Source organism: Penicillium odoratum, assembly GCF_028828045.1.
Source record: "Penicillium odoratum strain IBT 22623 chromosome Unknown utg000008l_segment0_segment0, whole genome shotgun sequence".
Classification (NCBI taxonomy): domain Eukaryota; kingdom Fungi; phylum Ascomycota; class Eurotiomycetes; order Eurotiales; family Aspergillaceae; genus Penicillium; species Penicillium odoratum.
Genome location: NW_026643150.1, coordinates 2356593 through 2371970, shown reverse-complemented (window position 1 = coordinate 2371970; position 15378 = coordinate 2356593). Strand labels below are relative to the sequence as shown.

At 49.2% G+C, this 15378-nt stretch overlaps 10 protein-coding genes across 10 annotated transcripts; 4 read left to right on the top strand and 6 right to left on the bottom strand.

The window, feature by feature from the left end:
- Positions 1–36: 36 nt before the first annotated feature.
- N7520_011108 (DNA-directed DNA polymerase alpha subunit POL12) lies at positions 37–2186 on the top strand (the record flags this gene model as incomplete). The annotated part of the gene is made up of 4 exons (XM_057145041.1): positions 37–356; positions 421–597; positions 660–1953; positions 2013–2186. 4 exons carry the CDS (start codon positions 37–39, stop codon positions 2184–2186), a joined length of 1965 nt encoding a protein of 654 aa, XP_056990795.1.
- A 208-nt stretch (positions 2187–2394) lies between these two features.
- On the bottom strand, positions 2395–3010 carry N7520_011107 (uncharacterized protein; the record flags this gene model as incomplete). The annotated part of the gene is made up of 2 exons (XM_057145040.1): positions 2395–2937; positions 3008–3010. The coding sequence occupies 2 exons, from the start codon at positions 3008–3010 to the stop codon at positions 2395–2397; spliced, it is 546 nt and encodes a 181-aa protein (XP_056990794.1).
- Positions 3011–3897: 887 nt separating this feature from the next.
- On the top strand, positions 3898–5802 carry N7520_011106 (cytochrome P450; the record flags this gene model as incomplete). Its single annotated transcript, XM_057145039.1, has 5 exons — positions 3898–4371; positions 4403–4583; positions 4631–4971; positions 5036–5570; positions 5618–5802. 5 exons carry the CDS (start codon positions 3898–3900, stop codon positions 5800–5802), a joined length of 1716 nt encoding a protein of 571 aa, XP_056990793.1.
- Positions 5803–5993: 191 nt separating this feature from the next.
- On the bottom strand, positions 5994–7728 carry N7520_011105 (translation initiation factor eIF2B subunit delta; the record flags this gene model as incomplete). Its single annotated transcript, XM_057145038.1, has 2 exons — positions 5994–7013; positions 7069–7728. The coding sequence occupies 2 exons, from the start codon at positions 7726–7728 to the stop codon at positions 5994–5996; spliced, it is 1680 nt and encodes a 559-aa protein (XP_056990792.1).
- Positions 7729–8133: 405 nt separating this feature from the next.
- N7520_011104 (kinesin-3 family protein uncB) lies at positions 8134–10159 on the bottom strand (the record flags this gene model as incomplete). Its single annotated transcript, XM_057145037.1, has 2 exons — positions 8134–9809; positions 9877–10159. The coding sequence occupies 2 exons, from the start codon at positions 10157–10159 to the stop codon at positions 8134–8136; spliced, it is 1959 nt and encodes a 652-aa protein (XP_056990791.1).
- Positions 10160–10729: 570 nt separating this feature from the next.
- On the bottom strand, positions 10730–10978 carry N7520_011103 (uncharacterized protein; the record flags this gene model as incomplete). The annotated part of the gene is made up of 1 exon (XM_057145036.1): positions 10730–10978. The coding sequence occupies one exon, from the start codon at positions 10976–10978 to the stop codon at positions 10730–10732; it is 249 nt and encodes an 82-aa protein (XP_056990790.1).
- Positions 10979–12160: 1182 nt separating this feature from the next.
- N7520_011102 (uncharacterized protein) lies at positions 12161–12686 on the top strand (the record flags this gene model as incomplete). The annotated part of the gene is made up of 2 exons (XM_057145035.1): positions 12161–12481; positions 12528–12686. 2 exons carry the CDS (start codon positions 12161–12163, stop codon positions 12684–12686), a joined length of 480 nt encoding a protein of 159 aa, XP_056990789.1.
- Positions 12687–12689: 3 nt separating this feature from the next.
- N7520_011101 (uncharacterized protein) lies at positions 12690–13409 on the bottom strand (the record flags this gene model as incomplete). The annotated part of the gene is made up of 1 exon (XM_057145034.1): positions 12690–13409. The coding sequence occupies one exon, from the start codon at positions 13407–13409 to the stop codon at positions 12690–12692; it is 720 nt and encodes a 239-aa protein (XP_056990788.1).
- A 396-nt stretch (positions 13410–13805) lies between these two features.
- Positions 13806–14336, bottom strand: N7520_011100 (uncharacterized protein; the record flags this gene model as incomplete). Its single annotated transcript, XM_057145033.1, has 2 exons — positions 13806–14230; positions 14327–14336. 2 exons carry the CDS (start codon positions 14334–14336, stop codon positions 13806–13808), a joined length of 435 nt encoding a protein of 144 aa, XP_056990787.1.
- Positions 14337–14599: 263 nt separating this feature from the next.
- On the top strand, positions 14600–15046 carry N7520_011099 (uncharacterized protein; the record flags this gene model as incomplete). The annotated part of the gene is made up of 1 exon (XM_057145032.1): positions 14600–15046. The coding sequence occupies one exon, from the start codon at positions 14600–14602 to the stop codon at positions 15044–15046; it is 447 nt and encodes a 148-aa protein (XP_056990786.1).
- Positions 15047–15378: the final 332 nt, after the last annotated feature.

The window sequence follows — 15378 nt, the reverse complement described above, 5'->3', positions numbered from 1 at the left end:
GCGATCAGTGACACCTTCGATACACAGTTGCCCACCATGGACCTCACGGCTGAGCTGAATGACCATTTTGCAGCGACCTTTCCAGATGGCCTCCCGAAAGATGTTCTGGTCGAGCTCCAGTCCATCATGCGGATACACAACCTCACCGCGGAGGAGCTGTTCTACAAATGGGAGTCCTATAGCATGAAGATGGGCGACGAGGTTAAATTGAATATGACGACAGTTCGCGCATTGAAACAGGATATTCAGGAGGCTTTGGAACGTGAAAGTCGAGCCAAAGCTGGGCGGCAGCACGACAAGAGGAACGCTGTTACAGCAACCCCACGTGCGTCGGCGGGTGGTGATATGTTTGGGATGTATGGAATGAACCACTCTGAACTCAACAAGCGCAAATGGCTGACCATATGTGTTACAATATAGGCTGGGTGAATTGACCCCCAATGCGAATGGTCGATCCATGAATGTAGTGACCGGCTCAGCGAAGCGCAAGGCCGAGTTTCCATCCCCTGCGACACCAAAGATGGGAAAATTGGACAAGATTGGAACCCCTAATGGCGCAAAGACCCCTAATTCTTTGGTTGCTAATGGACTTGGCCCGTATGTTCTATACTTGCAGCTTTTTTGCAATTTTGCGATTGAAACCACTGACATACTGGCAGCTCCGTTCCCTTTGCTGACAGACCAAACCCCGGACAAACGATAGAGACACTCAATGCGCACCTGTCTCTACCAGAAGCCCCAATGGCTCCGTTCTCCGAAGCGCGCATTCGGCCCACCGCCAATACAGACCTCAAGAAATTTGGATACAAACCAATGGGAATGAGACTGTCGGAGGCATCCGAAATTCTTGATGACCGCATTGATGAATTCACGACTATTTTTCAGAATCATTATGACTCGGATGAGCTCACTTTTGGAAGCGCCGCTACCCAAAGTACAAGTGAGATCATTGCTGTCGGTCGAATCGCCTCTGATGCTATGGAAGGCAGACTCAACCCAGCGTCTCTAGTCCTTGAGACCTCGCGCAGGACTGGCGCAGGAAGAAGAGTTCCCTTGAAGGTCGACTCGGTACCGGGCTTGAGTTTCTTCCCTGGTCAGATCGTGGCTCTCCGAGGTATCAACCCCTCGGGCGAGTACTTTACAGTCAAGGAGATTCTTCCTATCCCTCTCTTGCCCCCTGCTGCCTCCTCTGCGGTGACCTTTGATAACATCAACGAGCGCCTAGAAACAGGAGGCGACTTGCCACTTAATATCATGGTCGCTGCGGGGCCGTTCACGGCAGACGACAACTTGGATTTTGAGCCTCTTCAGGAGCTGTGTCAGAAGGCTGCAGACAACTATGCGGACAGTCTTGTACTGCTCGGTCCATTTTTAGATGTCGAGCATCCACTGCTAGCAACTGGAGACTTCGACCTCCCAGACATCAAGGGTCTTGATCCGGATACGGCGACCCTGACTACGATCTTCCGGCACTTCATCTCAACACCCTTACAACGACTCGTAGCAGCTGTCCCCAGCATCACAGTCGTCTGTGTACCATCTGTGCGTGACGCTTTGAGTCGCCATGTCTCCTGGCCGCAGGAGCAGCTGCTCAAGAAAGAACTCGGCTTGCCAAAACAAGTTCGCATGGTTTCTAACCCCGTGACACTGTCCTTCAACGAGACTGTCGTCGGTATGTGCTCACACGATGTGCTCTCAGAGCTGCGTCGTGAGGAAGTCTTACAGGGCAAGTTGAGCGAGGGCAACCTGCTCACTCGGTTGCCCAAATATCTGGTTGAACAACGACACTTCTTCCCTCTGTTTCCGTCTTCTTCCCGCGCAAGTCTTCCCAAGACAGCGACTGGCATGGGTACAGGTGCGATGCTGGACGTGCCCTACATGAAGTTGGGTGAATGGTGGAATGTTCGGCCAGACATACTAATTGTTCCCAGCATGCTTCCGCCTTTTGCCAAAGTACGTTGTCAGTGTGATACTTTCTATATGGTACATACTAACCACATTGACACTTTCAGGTCGTCGACAGTGTACTCGTGATCAATCCGGGCACCTTGTCCAAGCGCCGTGGCCCAGGCACCTGGGCTCAGATGGCAGTGCACCCCCGAGTAATCCCCGAAGAAGAACGCGAGCAAAAACAACTCGACCACAAGCTTTACGAACGTGCCCGCGTGGACATCAACCGGATCTAAGAGAACTCTCTGTACAATCATCTCGCATTATGTTATACTCGGCGTTAAAAGGCGTAAATGTCCAACGGGCTCAAAACCCCGACCAGACATGGAATTTGATCATGATAGTCCATAGACAATACCAATGCAATGAATCAACGAAAACCCCACAACTCCAATAAAATGATCCACCCCATAGAACCCTGATAGCACCAAACAACCCTTACCATCATCTCAAACATACAACCCTCCTTCCCCCCATCCTCCGTCCAGAATTACTAACCCTAACGACAGCCGACATCGCCGATGCCGCACCTCCACCAGTCCCCCTCAACGTAGCCCCGGGTCCAGAACCCCCCGCCGCACCAGAACCTCCCGCACCACCAACATTCCCACCAACAGCCATGCCCCCATGCCCCTGCCCATTAACTAACGCTTCAAGCCCCAGATCCCGCCAAACAGGTTCCCGCCTCCGGTCCATTGCCCGCGTAATCCCAAAAGCAGCATGCTGGTCCGGTACGACATCATCCTCGTCTTCGGGATTCGGGGGCTGGTACTGTGGTTGGACGTAGATGTCTTCAATGGGGAGGAATGAGGGGATTGTGGAAGGGGATGAGGCGCCGTAGGTTGTTGCGCCGTTGGATTGAGCGGTTGGGCTGAATTGTTGGTTTGTAGATGCGGCTGTTGAGGTGTGGGGGCGGGTGAATTCTTCAAAGAAGTCTGCTAGGCGGGGGTGGTGCATGTGTAGGTATGTTGATGACGAGTCTTTGCTCTGGGATGGGTTAGTTTATGAGGTTCTTATAAATTTCAGTGGAATTGGGGGTTGGAGGATTTAAGTATACCATTTTGATGAATGGAGCTCTAGAGCTCAAGTTGGTAGTTGTTTGTTTAGTTCAATGAATTCGGACGAAGTCTTCCAAACAGTTTAATGTTTGGGAAATGTAGCTTGCGGAGGTGATTGTTATCGAGGTCTTGATGGCAATATTTAGATGCGACAGATTAAGCTCACCGCCCTCCGACAAACAAGTCAACAGTGAACGTCTTCAGATTTTCTACAAAGACGAACATAAGAAACAATTACAAGGTTAGTATCTACATAATATGCATTTGCACTGTTAAGGTTCGAGGTACAGTATCAGCGCAAAAAATTTTGAAAAGAGAAGCCTTTATCAGCTATATATTTAACGCGAGGCATTAACGGTCGTTACATCCTGCTGCTGCGTACTATTGGGACCGGTCAAGACTCAATGTTTGCAGAATCCTTCTGCCCAATCAATCTATACTCAGCTGATTATTTAATGTACTTGCCGATCTCGTACTACGTAGGTTTGTATGATTCGATTAAAACCCCGCTAACGACAATGACGATCGTATTGATTTGTATATCATTTCCTGATCCACAATGGCTTACGGACGCTTCCGGCCCGTGTCCGCAGGTGGAGTAACCATTCACCATTCACCAGGTACCAAATGGGGCAGTCTAATGCGCCTCGAACTTGGTTGGATGCCTTACTTTCAATTTGTTCCACAGTATACATTGACCCTTAGCCAATCATCTCAGTCTGATTATGGACTATTTCCTGTGAAACGAGTTGGTAATGCTTGTATGCAGCAGGGGGTTATGCAGCAGGAATGAGAGAGACAGGGGGGGGAGGTTAGTATATTACAGTCCTTCATCCACGACATTACATCCCCCCTCGAGTGCTGAATTCGCTTTGCGGGCATCACAGCTATGGCTTCCCTCCTTTCCGTGGAAGCACTCGCAAAGGCTTTGAGTGCTGATCTCCTCAGTCTTGGATTATCGGCAGCTAGCTTTGGAGTTTTATCTCATGTTTCAGTCTTTCGCAGTCTACCCGTTGAGGAATACTTGGATAACCTCTTGATTCTGTATGCTGTGACCAGCGTTGCGATCGGGGCTACTTACCTCGCTATTACAGATGTATCATTTCTACAGGCTCTCTTCCGATTAGGTGTGATTGCATCGGCATTTAACACAGGTCTCGCCTCTAGCATGGGTGTCTATCGGTTGTTTTTCCACCGTCTACATCGTTTCCCAGGTCCTAAGCTATCTAAGCTTTCTCGCTTCTACAATGCCTATCTTGTTGGGGAGAATCTTCAGTATCATCTTGAGCTCAAGAAGATGCACGAGACATATGGAGATTTCATTAGAACCGGCATGTTTCCGAATCACATTACCTACTTACCTGTACTAATGAATTTCCAAAGGACCACGTGAGCTATGCATCGTTCGCAAAACAGCAGTCCCACTCCTCTTCTCCGCACAATCCAAATGTAACAAATCTACCTTCTACGCCCAAGCACAAACCGAGTCCAAATACTGTAATGTCCACCACGTACGTGACCACGATGAACACCGCAAACGTAGGAAGGCCTGGGATCGCGCCTTCAGCATTAAAGGTGAGACACACTTCTATACACATATATATACTGTATGTATTGACAAGACTCAGCCCTCGCAACATACGAGCCAAACGTCGGCGCCAAAGCAGACCAGTTCATCGCCCACGTGGAAAACAATCTCGGCCAAGCAATCGACATCAGCTCCTGGGCTATGTTCCTCAGTTTCGACATAATGGGCAACGTAGGATTCGGCAAGGAATTCAACAACCTCACCACCGGCGTCGAGCATCCAGGCATCAAAGCCGTTCACGACCACATGGCTATCCTAGGAACGATGTCCCACGTCCCATGGCTGTTAAATCTTGCCGGTCGGCTTCCAGGAGCAACAAATGCATTGAAAGAGTTCTTTAACTGGTGTGAAGATGAGATTGTACAGAAGCAGAAGGTTTTCTACTACTACCCCAGTATATGTGAATACTTCCAAGGTTGCTGACCTTATATTTCCTTAGACCTGGGATGCCAACGAATACCCAACAGATGTAATATCATGGCTACTTAAAGCATATGTGGAGAAAGATGTCTCGGCGGCACCTACTGCAACTGCGCTCCATGAGGATTCGCGCGCTCTTCTCGTTGCTGGGAGTGAGACTACGGCTACCACCCTGGCATCAGTGCTTTACTTCCTTGCGAAGAACCCTGCTGTGCAGAGGAAGTTGCAGCGACAATTGGATGAGGCGATGCCTGGAGGAGCTAGTGAGTGGTCTTATGACAAAGCTAAGAGTGTGATATATCTCGAGGATATTATCAACGAGACGCTTCGATTACGGCCTGCGCTGATGACGGGTGGATACCGTGTTACTCCTGCTGAAGGACTCCAGGTCGATGAGGTGTATATCCCTGGGGATGTTAATGTTTTTGTGCCAGTTCAGTTGATCCAGACTGATGAGCGGTATTATTCTGAGGCGAAGATGTTTGTTCCGGAAAGATGGCATGAGAGGGAAGAGATGGTTCATGAAGGAGCTCCTTTTCTTCCATTTTTGCTTGGTGAGTCGAGGTTTAGGGCTTTGGTTACGTTGAACTAACATTTTTAGGACCGTATGTCTGCCCTGGAAAGAATCTGGCGTTGATGAGTCTACGCATTTCGGTTTCCAAGCTGGTACAGCTGTATGATATCACGTTCGCGCCAGGTGAGACGGGTCATGCTTTCGAGACCGAGACGCTGGATACATTTACTACTACGCTGCCGCCACTGCAGATTCAGTTTCAGCGTCGGTGAGCATGCTGTGACAGCTACTGAGAACATATCTTGAGGCATATCCAGTCGTTCATATATAATCTAAAATCCGAAAACCCAGCATAAAGGAAACCCATCAGTACATCCTCCCCGAAAGAAGTCTAGTACAGAAAAATCAAGCCATGATGAATAAAAGTCAAAGCCATCTCCTATTTTTGAAATAACGTAGCAGCTCACATATTTGTGCTCATTCGGTGCACAATGGGAACCGCACTCGGAGGCAAGCTGCCCATCTCGGTAACGACCATATCCACATACTCGGCCGGGGTAACATCGTACATCAGATTCAAGAGTTGCAAATGGGAAGTCTCCTTCCAATTGGCAAGGGGCGAAGGAGAGGGAGTGCGGTCAGAAGCGACGGGGTCTGAAGTGGGAGCACTGGAGACGGGTTTTCCACCCTTGCCCTTCTTGGGATCAACAGGGGGAGTAGTGAAAGCGGCCGGGTCCGGGAGACCAGTGACCTGCTGTGCGGGGTTGGCGGAGACTAGCTCGGCGGCATCGGCGATCTCATTGACGACGATACTGTCGAGAGCGACGCGGTCGGTGAACTTGACTGTCTCGCAGCATACAATGACGGGCACTTCGACGCCACCGGCGCGTTCCTTGGCGGACATGGCTACCAAGGCTGTACCGACACGGGAGTACAGACGACCGTTGCTGGTCATGGCGTGGGCGCCTAGGAAAACCTTTGTAGCATCCTTAATGGCGTGGCTGATGCCATGCACGAGTGAATACTGGACATCAAGACCGGCATTGGCGAGTGCGCGAGCGAGATTCTTGCCTTCGAACAATGGGCGTGAATCAATGATGGAAACCCGAAATTGCTTTCCTTCATTGTGTGCTAAGAGCAGGGTCTGCTTGACGATAGAGCTACCCGCAAAGGTAACAATCACATCACCATCTTGGATCTTCTGTGCCGCACTGGCGGCAATAACCTGATCGGCGACTGTGATCTTCTCGCGGATAAAGCTGTCGATAAAGTCGCACAATGTGGTCTTGGCAGCTGACTCCGGCATAGAGGGGTCGATATCGGCGATGGCCAACTTGAGTGCCCGAATGGCATTACCCTGGCTGATTGAGAGCGGTCGACATGTGGAGAGGTAGGTGATTTGGTGGGAGAGATGAGTTGTCAGGTGGCGGGGGAGCGAGGTACCCAGAGGTGTAGTGTAAGATTCAACAACCTTGAAAAAATCCTAAGTCAGCATGATTCTTACACTCCAAACAGACGCGGGAGATGTATCAACTCACTCGCTTGAAAGCAAGCATGGTAGCCACGCATCGCGCGCTGCTTCCACAAACCACGTAGTCCCTCAACTGCAGACCCAATGCGAGCACCGCAGGGTGCACTTCCTTACCAGCACCGGCAATTGTAGTTCTGCGCTGTTGACCATAGAGATGGCCAAAGACAGCGACACTTTTATCCTCCTTCTTCTTCTTCTGCTCCACAGCAGCGCCAGCGCCAGCGCCGACCAGAGAGCCCCGTCGCGGGGGAAGCGCCTTCGCTCCCTTTTGCGCAGCGCCTCCACCAGCGGTATCTTTCCTCGGGGTAACCGGGGGACGAGGCTGGCCAGGTGCAGGAGCTGAACCGCCCGCAGCACCAGCTCCGCCATCCCGTTCAAGTTTTTCCTTAACGCGCCGGGCAGCTTTCTCTGCTTTGGCCTTCTTTTTCAACTCAGCGGGAGTCAAGGGCTTGTCACCACCAGCTTTGGCGTCGGCTTCACCGGCAGGTACTGAAGCATCTTTGCCCTTTGTGGGTTGTTTCTCTGATTGTGCGGGGTCTTTGTCCTTTGCGGTCTTTGCATCGCGGATCGGGAGGGTTTGGTGTGAGGAATTCTCGGTGGGCTGGGCAGAGGGCTGGGGCGCATTAGCCGAGGAGGAAGTGGGCGCCGAGTTAACGGGGTCCGTCATCTTGGATGACTCAATCTCGAATTGTGAGGGGCGTGGAGTCGAATCTTGAACTTGGTGGGGAGAGAGGGTTGAGTCACGGAAAAAGAAATGATGCCATAAGCAGCCCATGGCTTGCCGCAGCCCTAGTCTCCGCATACCAATATAATGGGAACTATATAGTGGATTGAATACAGTTTACTCAGAACAAGAAGTCTCTCTTTAAACATGCATCATGTCAGATCTCATTATTCATGTCAAGGGGTCTCTGGGTCTCGCTAGAACAGAAATAGGAACAAAAAAAAAGGAAAGCAGGGCATGCCTGAACATGAGGCTGTGCCCAAAACGTGGCTCCAGCTGGAAAGAGCAAAGAGATAAAGAGCTGTACCACCAACACCATCCAACTGTATACACCAATGAAATCCAAATCTAGCGATTATTCAGAGCAATAGTGCTCAAGGCGCGTCGTTTAGGAACCCGAGTCTTCGTCTGTTCGTGTCGCTGCCAACGCTCATGGTCTGATGCTAGCTTGCGTTTAAACACACTAAGATCACCGAGGAGATTTTCCATATGGGACTGCACCTGATGTGCCTCGCCGTTTTCATCTTCCCAGGTTACTGTCTCGTCGTCATCCTCGTCTTCCCAAAGCTCAGGCTCGGAGTCAGACGGAATACCAGGGGAACCTTCACGAGATACTGTTTCATGGGTAGGCTGGTTTTCTGCTAATGAACCCAGACTTGGTTGACGCTGTGCAAGGGTGATTGGCGGAATGGGATTTTTAAGGCTCTCGAGGGCCAGTTTCAGATGCATGCGCAGGGCTTCGTTTTCGGTCTGCAGCTGGCGGATCTTGCAGTCACTGACCATCTTGTTCTCCTCCATCAGGCGCTGCATCTTCTCCACCTTTTGCTGATACTCATCAAGCTTCTCTTCTTGCATTTGAGTTGCGCGCTGGTTTTCATTAGCCTGGCTAACGCTAAGCTGCAGGTTTCGGATTGTTTCGGTCATCTCGGCGATTTGGGCGTCGCGTTCTGCCGCAGAGACATGGTCTTGGTTCACCCGGGCTCGGGTTCGAATGTGTTTGGCCTGATCGGCATATCGTAATGTTGAAAGCGTTTCTTCGTAGTCGGCAGGTGCAATGCATGCAATCATGGCTGTTTTTGAGTTTCCACCCAGACTATCCTTTAACAACCAGGTTAGGATAGAGTCACGGTAGGGGACTAGCTCCTTGCCCTTCCTCCCCCGGGTCTTCTTGGAGTCTGCCAGAGCCGCAATGACTCGACCGAGCGTTGTGAGTGACTTGTTGATATTAGAACCCTCACGGAGTCGTTGGCCTGTTGCTTCAGTCGATTTGGCACGTTCGGAACCGGCAAGATCGACCAGTCGAATGCGTGCAGTGCGTTCAGTGGTCTCGTCAGTAGAAAGATCATGATGAATCTGTTTGAGAGTAATAGTGAAAACTGCATGTGACCGAGATGATGTATCGTTCATTTTGGTACTTGCGACGGTACGTGACATGTCACCCTTGCGCATGAACTTCATCAATTCCGCATAGTTTCGTGCTGTAACTTCCGTCAAGTCTTTAACGTATGGGCCCTCCGATGGGGACTCTCGAATGCGCAAATAATGTGGCGAGTCGGTTCGTGGCACCAATAGATCTCGTACGTGCTCGTTGTAAACTTCGAAATAGGACACGCGGACGTTATAACTGATGTCGGGAGATGGAGAGTCTTCAATGCGCTGAAACAAATCTTCGCAGGTACGTGGAATCAATCCAGGTTGTTCGGGCGTTCCCATCATTGTATAACTCTTTCCAGAGCCTGTCTGACCATATGCAAAGATACATGTGTGGTAACCTTCGAAGTTGTGATCTAGGAATTCCTCACCCAGACAGTTGTAAACATCTTCCTGGTGAGCGAAATGTTCATCTTCTTCGTCATGCGACCAGAAAGAATTATCAAAGGTAAACGACTTGTCCTCCAGAATCTTTCCCCGCGCTTGCGATTTCGGCTTTCCGCGATCGTCTAGGCTAGGTGTCGGTGCTCTCAAGCGAGTCATTTGCGTGTGAGGGTCCATCGAAATAAGGCATTCTGCCTGGCGTTGAATCTCTATGATCATCCATTAGAACTGCCTTCCTAGGTTCCTGTTCGCGCCCTTCCCCATGGCTGCACGTACCTCTGGGGAGAAACTTCCGCACACGCACAACGACACGGACGTTTCCTCCTCCTGATGTCGGGCTGGACATTGCATCTTGGCGACTAATCATGGATACACCTTCTCGGGCGCGAAGGGAGGGACTGGAGGCGGTTGATCGCAGGGTGGCAGCGGAGGCGGATGTCGAGATCACACTAGGCGACGTGATGCCGGTGAGAGCGGAGGATTCGGATGAAGTGCCGGATGAGATCGAGCCAGGTCCGGACTGGCCGATGTGGTGGTAGAAGCGCGGATCTAACGCCATGTCCCTACTGTATTCTCTCAACAACTGAACACAATTGTTGACGCCTTCGCGTCGACGTTCAACAAAGTAATGGTACATGCAATGAGTTGGGATAAGTAAAGGGGAAAAGGGTAAGGATCGGATACAATGAAAATGTGTGAAAACGAAAAGAGCGTAATGAAATGAGGGGGTTGGTTACTGTTGCGCGTTGCTGCCTTTGGAGGTTCAGTAGTTCATGTCCCTTGGGTTTGCGGGGGGACTCGATTCGGATGTAAACAAAATGTCGATTTCAGCAAACGGGCATGCTGCGGAATGCGATGCACCAACGAAAGAATTGAATATGCAAATGAAAATTAATGATTAGAATGAGGTAGGGAATTGAATTGAAAAGCCAAAGAGTATGGGAAATCCTGAGACGGTGAAACTAGTTGACGTTGGTCGGGGTTGCCATAGCAATTGGGCCACGTACACGGAGTAGGCAAATCTAGTCTACTTTTGTACTGTGATCGTCCATAATATCGTCAATAACTTGTTAACTAAATGATTGTGTACTATACTAGTTGAACTCTGCCACAGTCTGATAATCCTGACCTAATCAAAGTCCTTGGTCATGGCCTCATAAACATCGATATCATCAATTTTCTGTGGGCCGGCGGGGCTATCAGGGACAGGATTACCCTTGGTGTCCATATGTTCGGCTAGGAGCTGGGTTGGTCCCAAGTCCTGTTGCTGTTGGCCCTTTTTCTGTTGGGCCGCCTTGGACATAGGATTGCCCAAGCTTTGAGGTTGCGAAGCCTTCACATTTCCGCCGAGACGACTTGTTTCTTGTTTAGACGACATGGCTCTGCAACTTCTAATCAGTATATGATCTTTGTCACTCTGTCCAAACCTATCATCCTCCAACCTACCAGAAGAGGAAGACAATAAGGTACTTACCAAATATTGTTCGTTGAATTGTTGATTATTTTGATTGATTCAGTCTCCTAGAAAAACCTCTAGGTAAGCACGCGATCACTCGATATTTATTAGTTCGATTTCTGGGTATGGTGGCGGTATGATATTATTATGACGATGACATTTACCACACCGTGTTAGCTCCTCCACAATCGCCATTCGTATTTTTTTCATGGCCACCAATTCTTTCTCATTCTCAAAAGGACTTAATGGTAGGTTGACCACTCAGTGTGGAGATCCCACGGTGGTTCATAGGGGGGCTTTCCATGGATCTGCCTCGTTCCGCATCATGGGGTCAGTTGTTGCCACAAAGCTCTCGCGTGTTTTGATTTCTTTGGTGGCGATATGACCTCGATGCTGTTTGGTCTGGTCGAACCCGTCCATTTGAAAAACTCTTGAGATGATGCCATTGAGTTTAGAATCTGGGGGAAGTTCATTGAGCTTGGAACCTCGGATGTACCTTGGTATCTACCGAGGTACTTAGTAGATTCGTGATGAGAATCAAAAGATGATTTGAAGAACTCAAAAGAATGCGGCATTCGCTCAAGAATTTTGAACTCCAGTTACTCCAAGTCTAATTCATTAAAGAATCTGCCTAGAAATTCTTCATCTAGATAATGAAAGCCCAAGTGAGTCCCCCCCCCCCCTCTTAGATCGTACACATGGAGTACAGAAGCAAGCTTTATCAATCATTGATCGACAACAGAAAAGACAATGATTGAACGGAGCGGACCGACGCTGGAATGTGGCCGAACCGCAACAAGATGCTGATGGCATCAGATAAGTTTATCATTCTAAAACGGTTTAATATTGAATATTAAAGTATGCACGGTAGCCCTGACATTTCCGGGGTGACGATCACTACTCATATTGAAAGCATTCTACTTCCGTATAGCTGGAATGAACTATTCACACATACCTGGGCGCTGAATGTCGCAGCTTGGATTTGAAAGTCATTTAAAGGGTCAGCATCCAGGGCGCTCGCCTGAGGAAGACATGACTTGCTTAATGTTTTTCTTGGGGAGGTGTACATTGATTACGGCTTTCTTTCTATACACATAAGCCAACATGACCCTCCAACTTCCATTCCTTCCGTGGGAATATTTCAAACCGAACCCCACTAAGCGATTCCTATCTTTGATGAATAGTCCAGGAGTTCTGAATCCTGCAAATATCGATCAGATCTTCCAGGATCTGAAACCTATCAAGCCAGACAACCTTATCGGAGAATGGGACGGATTCATCCTACCGACAGGCCACCCGTTTGAAGATGACCTGGAAGACCTGAATTGGTTTGGGAATACATTCGACTCTATGGATGATGTGGCACCCCTCATGGTTGCGAAGAATGGGGAACGAGTACGCTTTGAAGAGTGGGGTGGCGCTTCGGTAGGTACCTTGAACGAGATACATTCGGATGCTAATCATTAGACAGCTGTGTGAGATCAGGTACCACGGGGTTGTGTCCGCAGCTTTAATCTACGACGAGCGCCCTGTGAAGGTACACTACAGAGCAGTACGGTCGGACATGGTGGCGTGTATAATGGAAAGCAAAAGATTTGAACAAAAGGTTTATTTTTATCTGACAAAATAATTTTCACTTGGAGTTTGTATCTTCCCACGTCCCGTGAATCTCATCTCCAATCTTCTCAATTCGATCCCACTGTAAAGAACTCCATTCCCCCGGGTTCTCCACAGCCTCAACAAAATGCTTAAACGCCATAACCGTCTGCTTCGCCCACCGTTCCTTACTGACACCCCCAACACCAACCGCCAACGGAGTCATAAGCAAGTTCTTAATCCTTGACTGAGATTCGTTGCCAACAGAACGATTATGTCCCTCGACCTGACATAACAAACTCCAAATACATTCATACACAACCTCCCGATCCCAATTCACATTTTCGGGTTCTCGCATGGTCGGACAGAGAGCGATCCAGGAACAAGTCCGCGGGTTTTGCTTGAGGGGCTCGGGGAACTCGACGAGCGTGCAGGAGCCTGGGGGTGCAAAGCCTCGCCATTTATCATAGAGGACTTGTTGTGCTGTGCGGGTTAGAGCGTGGTAGTCGTTTCGTGGACTGAAGGTCATTGAGATCGCATGATCGAAGGCGCCGTCAAGGCGACCGTACGAATTTGCGGGGGAGACTATTAGGTCGAAAGTTAAGGAGGGGGGCAGGCTGTTTAGGCGCTCGTTTATGGGTGTGATTTTTATCTTGGTTGTGTGGTTGGGCCAGAGGTCAAGTAGGGCTGTATTAAAGGCTGTTATAAAGGTGGAGTCCATGCATAGGAGGAGAGTTTCGGGGATATTGGAGGTCATTTTGGTTCAAATAAAGGTTGGGAAGGTGGAAGTTCAATGGGTTGAAGTTGATGACCTGATAGTTGCGGGGCTGGCATGAGGCTGAGTCTAGACTTCGGCACGGGCTTGCCGAAGTCTACCCTAGGAGTCGTTGAAGCGGATATAGTACCTGCCCCTAGTAGAAGCGCCCGTAGCACCTTTTAGAGCAGCGAACCAGAGCTTTGCCCAAGTGCTCTGACTGTGAAACCAAAGGGCATAAAGACACTTCATATCCAAATAGGCGTAAATAGGTTATTTATTAACATATTGGCGTCTTGGTGGTGGTATATGCTTTTAAAGATAACAATGTTGACAGGGTGCGCCACTCGCTTGTAAAATACGTTAGTTACACCATGTATAGAAAAAGAGACAAATATATTAAATGGGGTTCTCCCAATGTGTCAACTGTACTTCCAACTCCACCCCTGTATGCTGAAAGGCAGCATCTCTCCAAGCCTGCAATACCGGCTCATCTGGCGTAAACAGGCTCTTGGCGTCCCAGGTTGCCTTCGCAGTCGTTCCATCAACCTCATACTCAAAAGAATGATAGGCACGATCCTCCCAAGTCCGGGTAGACATAGACTTGAGCCGGGGCATCCGCTGAGCCGCACGGCCTGAGGACATATACAATTCATTCATCAGCTTAGGTGATGCTTTCATTCGGAACGGGTTTAGAACACGATCCTCTGGCGCTTGCTGCTTATGCTCTGGGAGGTAATCCTTACGATCAACGTTTAGCTCAAATTCGGCCTCTGCTAGATCTCGTTCAAATAACCAATACCAGATGGGGTGGTAATCCCACACTGTAGGTAAACAGTGGTCAGGGATGGCCAGGAGGGGAGCTGCAAATCATCCGTAAGCAATAGGCCAGAAGAGTTCTTTTCCTACCACATTATAACTGAGACTCATAAAGGTAAGTTGTTGAGAAAAGTCATGTCAGGAGGAACTGAAGGGGTCTTCTATCTTCCCATCTACTAAATTGGTAGGAGTAAAGTCATGATTTTGGGGACAAGTAATGATGAACCGAAGATAAAATTCCTTGATCGAGGAAGGCAAGAGATGGAAGTGGCGAGCAAAGAACAACATTGGGCATAATCTCCGAAAGGTAACAGTCCCTGCATCAGAAGTCGTCGTGACGAGTGACTAACCATCCTGGGTCTAGCAATGGTGTCATGACATCAGATGAGGTGGCTATGGTTTGCGTTGATGACTCCTATACGTCTTTGGAAACCGCCAGAACAGTAATCGCAGCTGCATGCAACTTCTCCTCTATTGACACGTCAATTCCTACTACCACCAGCGATCCAAGTTATATCCACACTCCAACATACTACCCGAGTGCGCCCAGCACGCTAGCAAACTGTACCGCGTATCGCAACTACACGGACACAACGAACGTGTTTCTCAACATTACAGACACGATAATCACGAGGCTTAACTCCTGCAAATTTATCGCATTCGCCTACGAAGTCACTACTGACCAGCTGGTGGAGTGGAATCCGAGTCTTTCAAGCAATGTGAGCATCTGCGCCTTGCAACCCGGCTATAGCTACTGCGTGTTGCAGAGCGAAGATTCCAGTAAGCCTCAACCATCATTCGTCGTCTTGCATCTTAAATAGTTACAAGAGACGTAGTATTCTCGGAGGATGACGGCACCACCTGCCTACCCATCAAGGCCACGGAGTCCACTACTGTGTCAAGCTGTAACTGCTTCACCCAGGTCTTTGGCGACATGAGTACTAGTAAGCATATCCCTAAGTGGGGAGCACGAAAGCAGAATAGAGGATAGAGTCCAGTGAACTGACGTATTACATGCTGGATTATACTTGTGCGAATATTATAGACGACTTCGACTCCGAATTCACAGAAGCCGATTTAGTTGCATAGAATCCTTGGCTCGCTGGTGATTGCGATACACAGCTTTACGCAAATATCACTGGGAATGATAAGC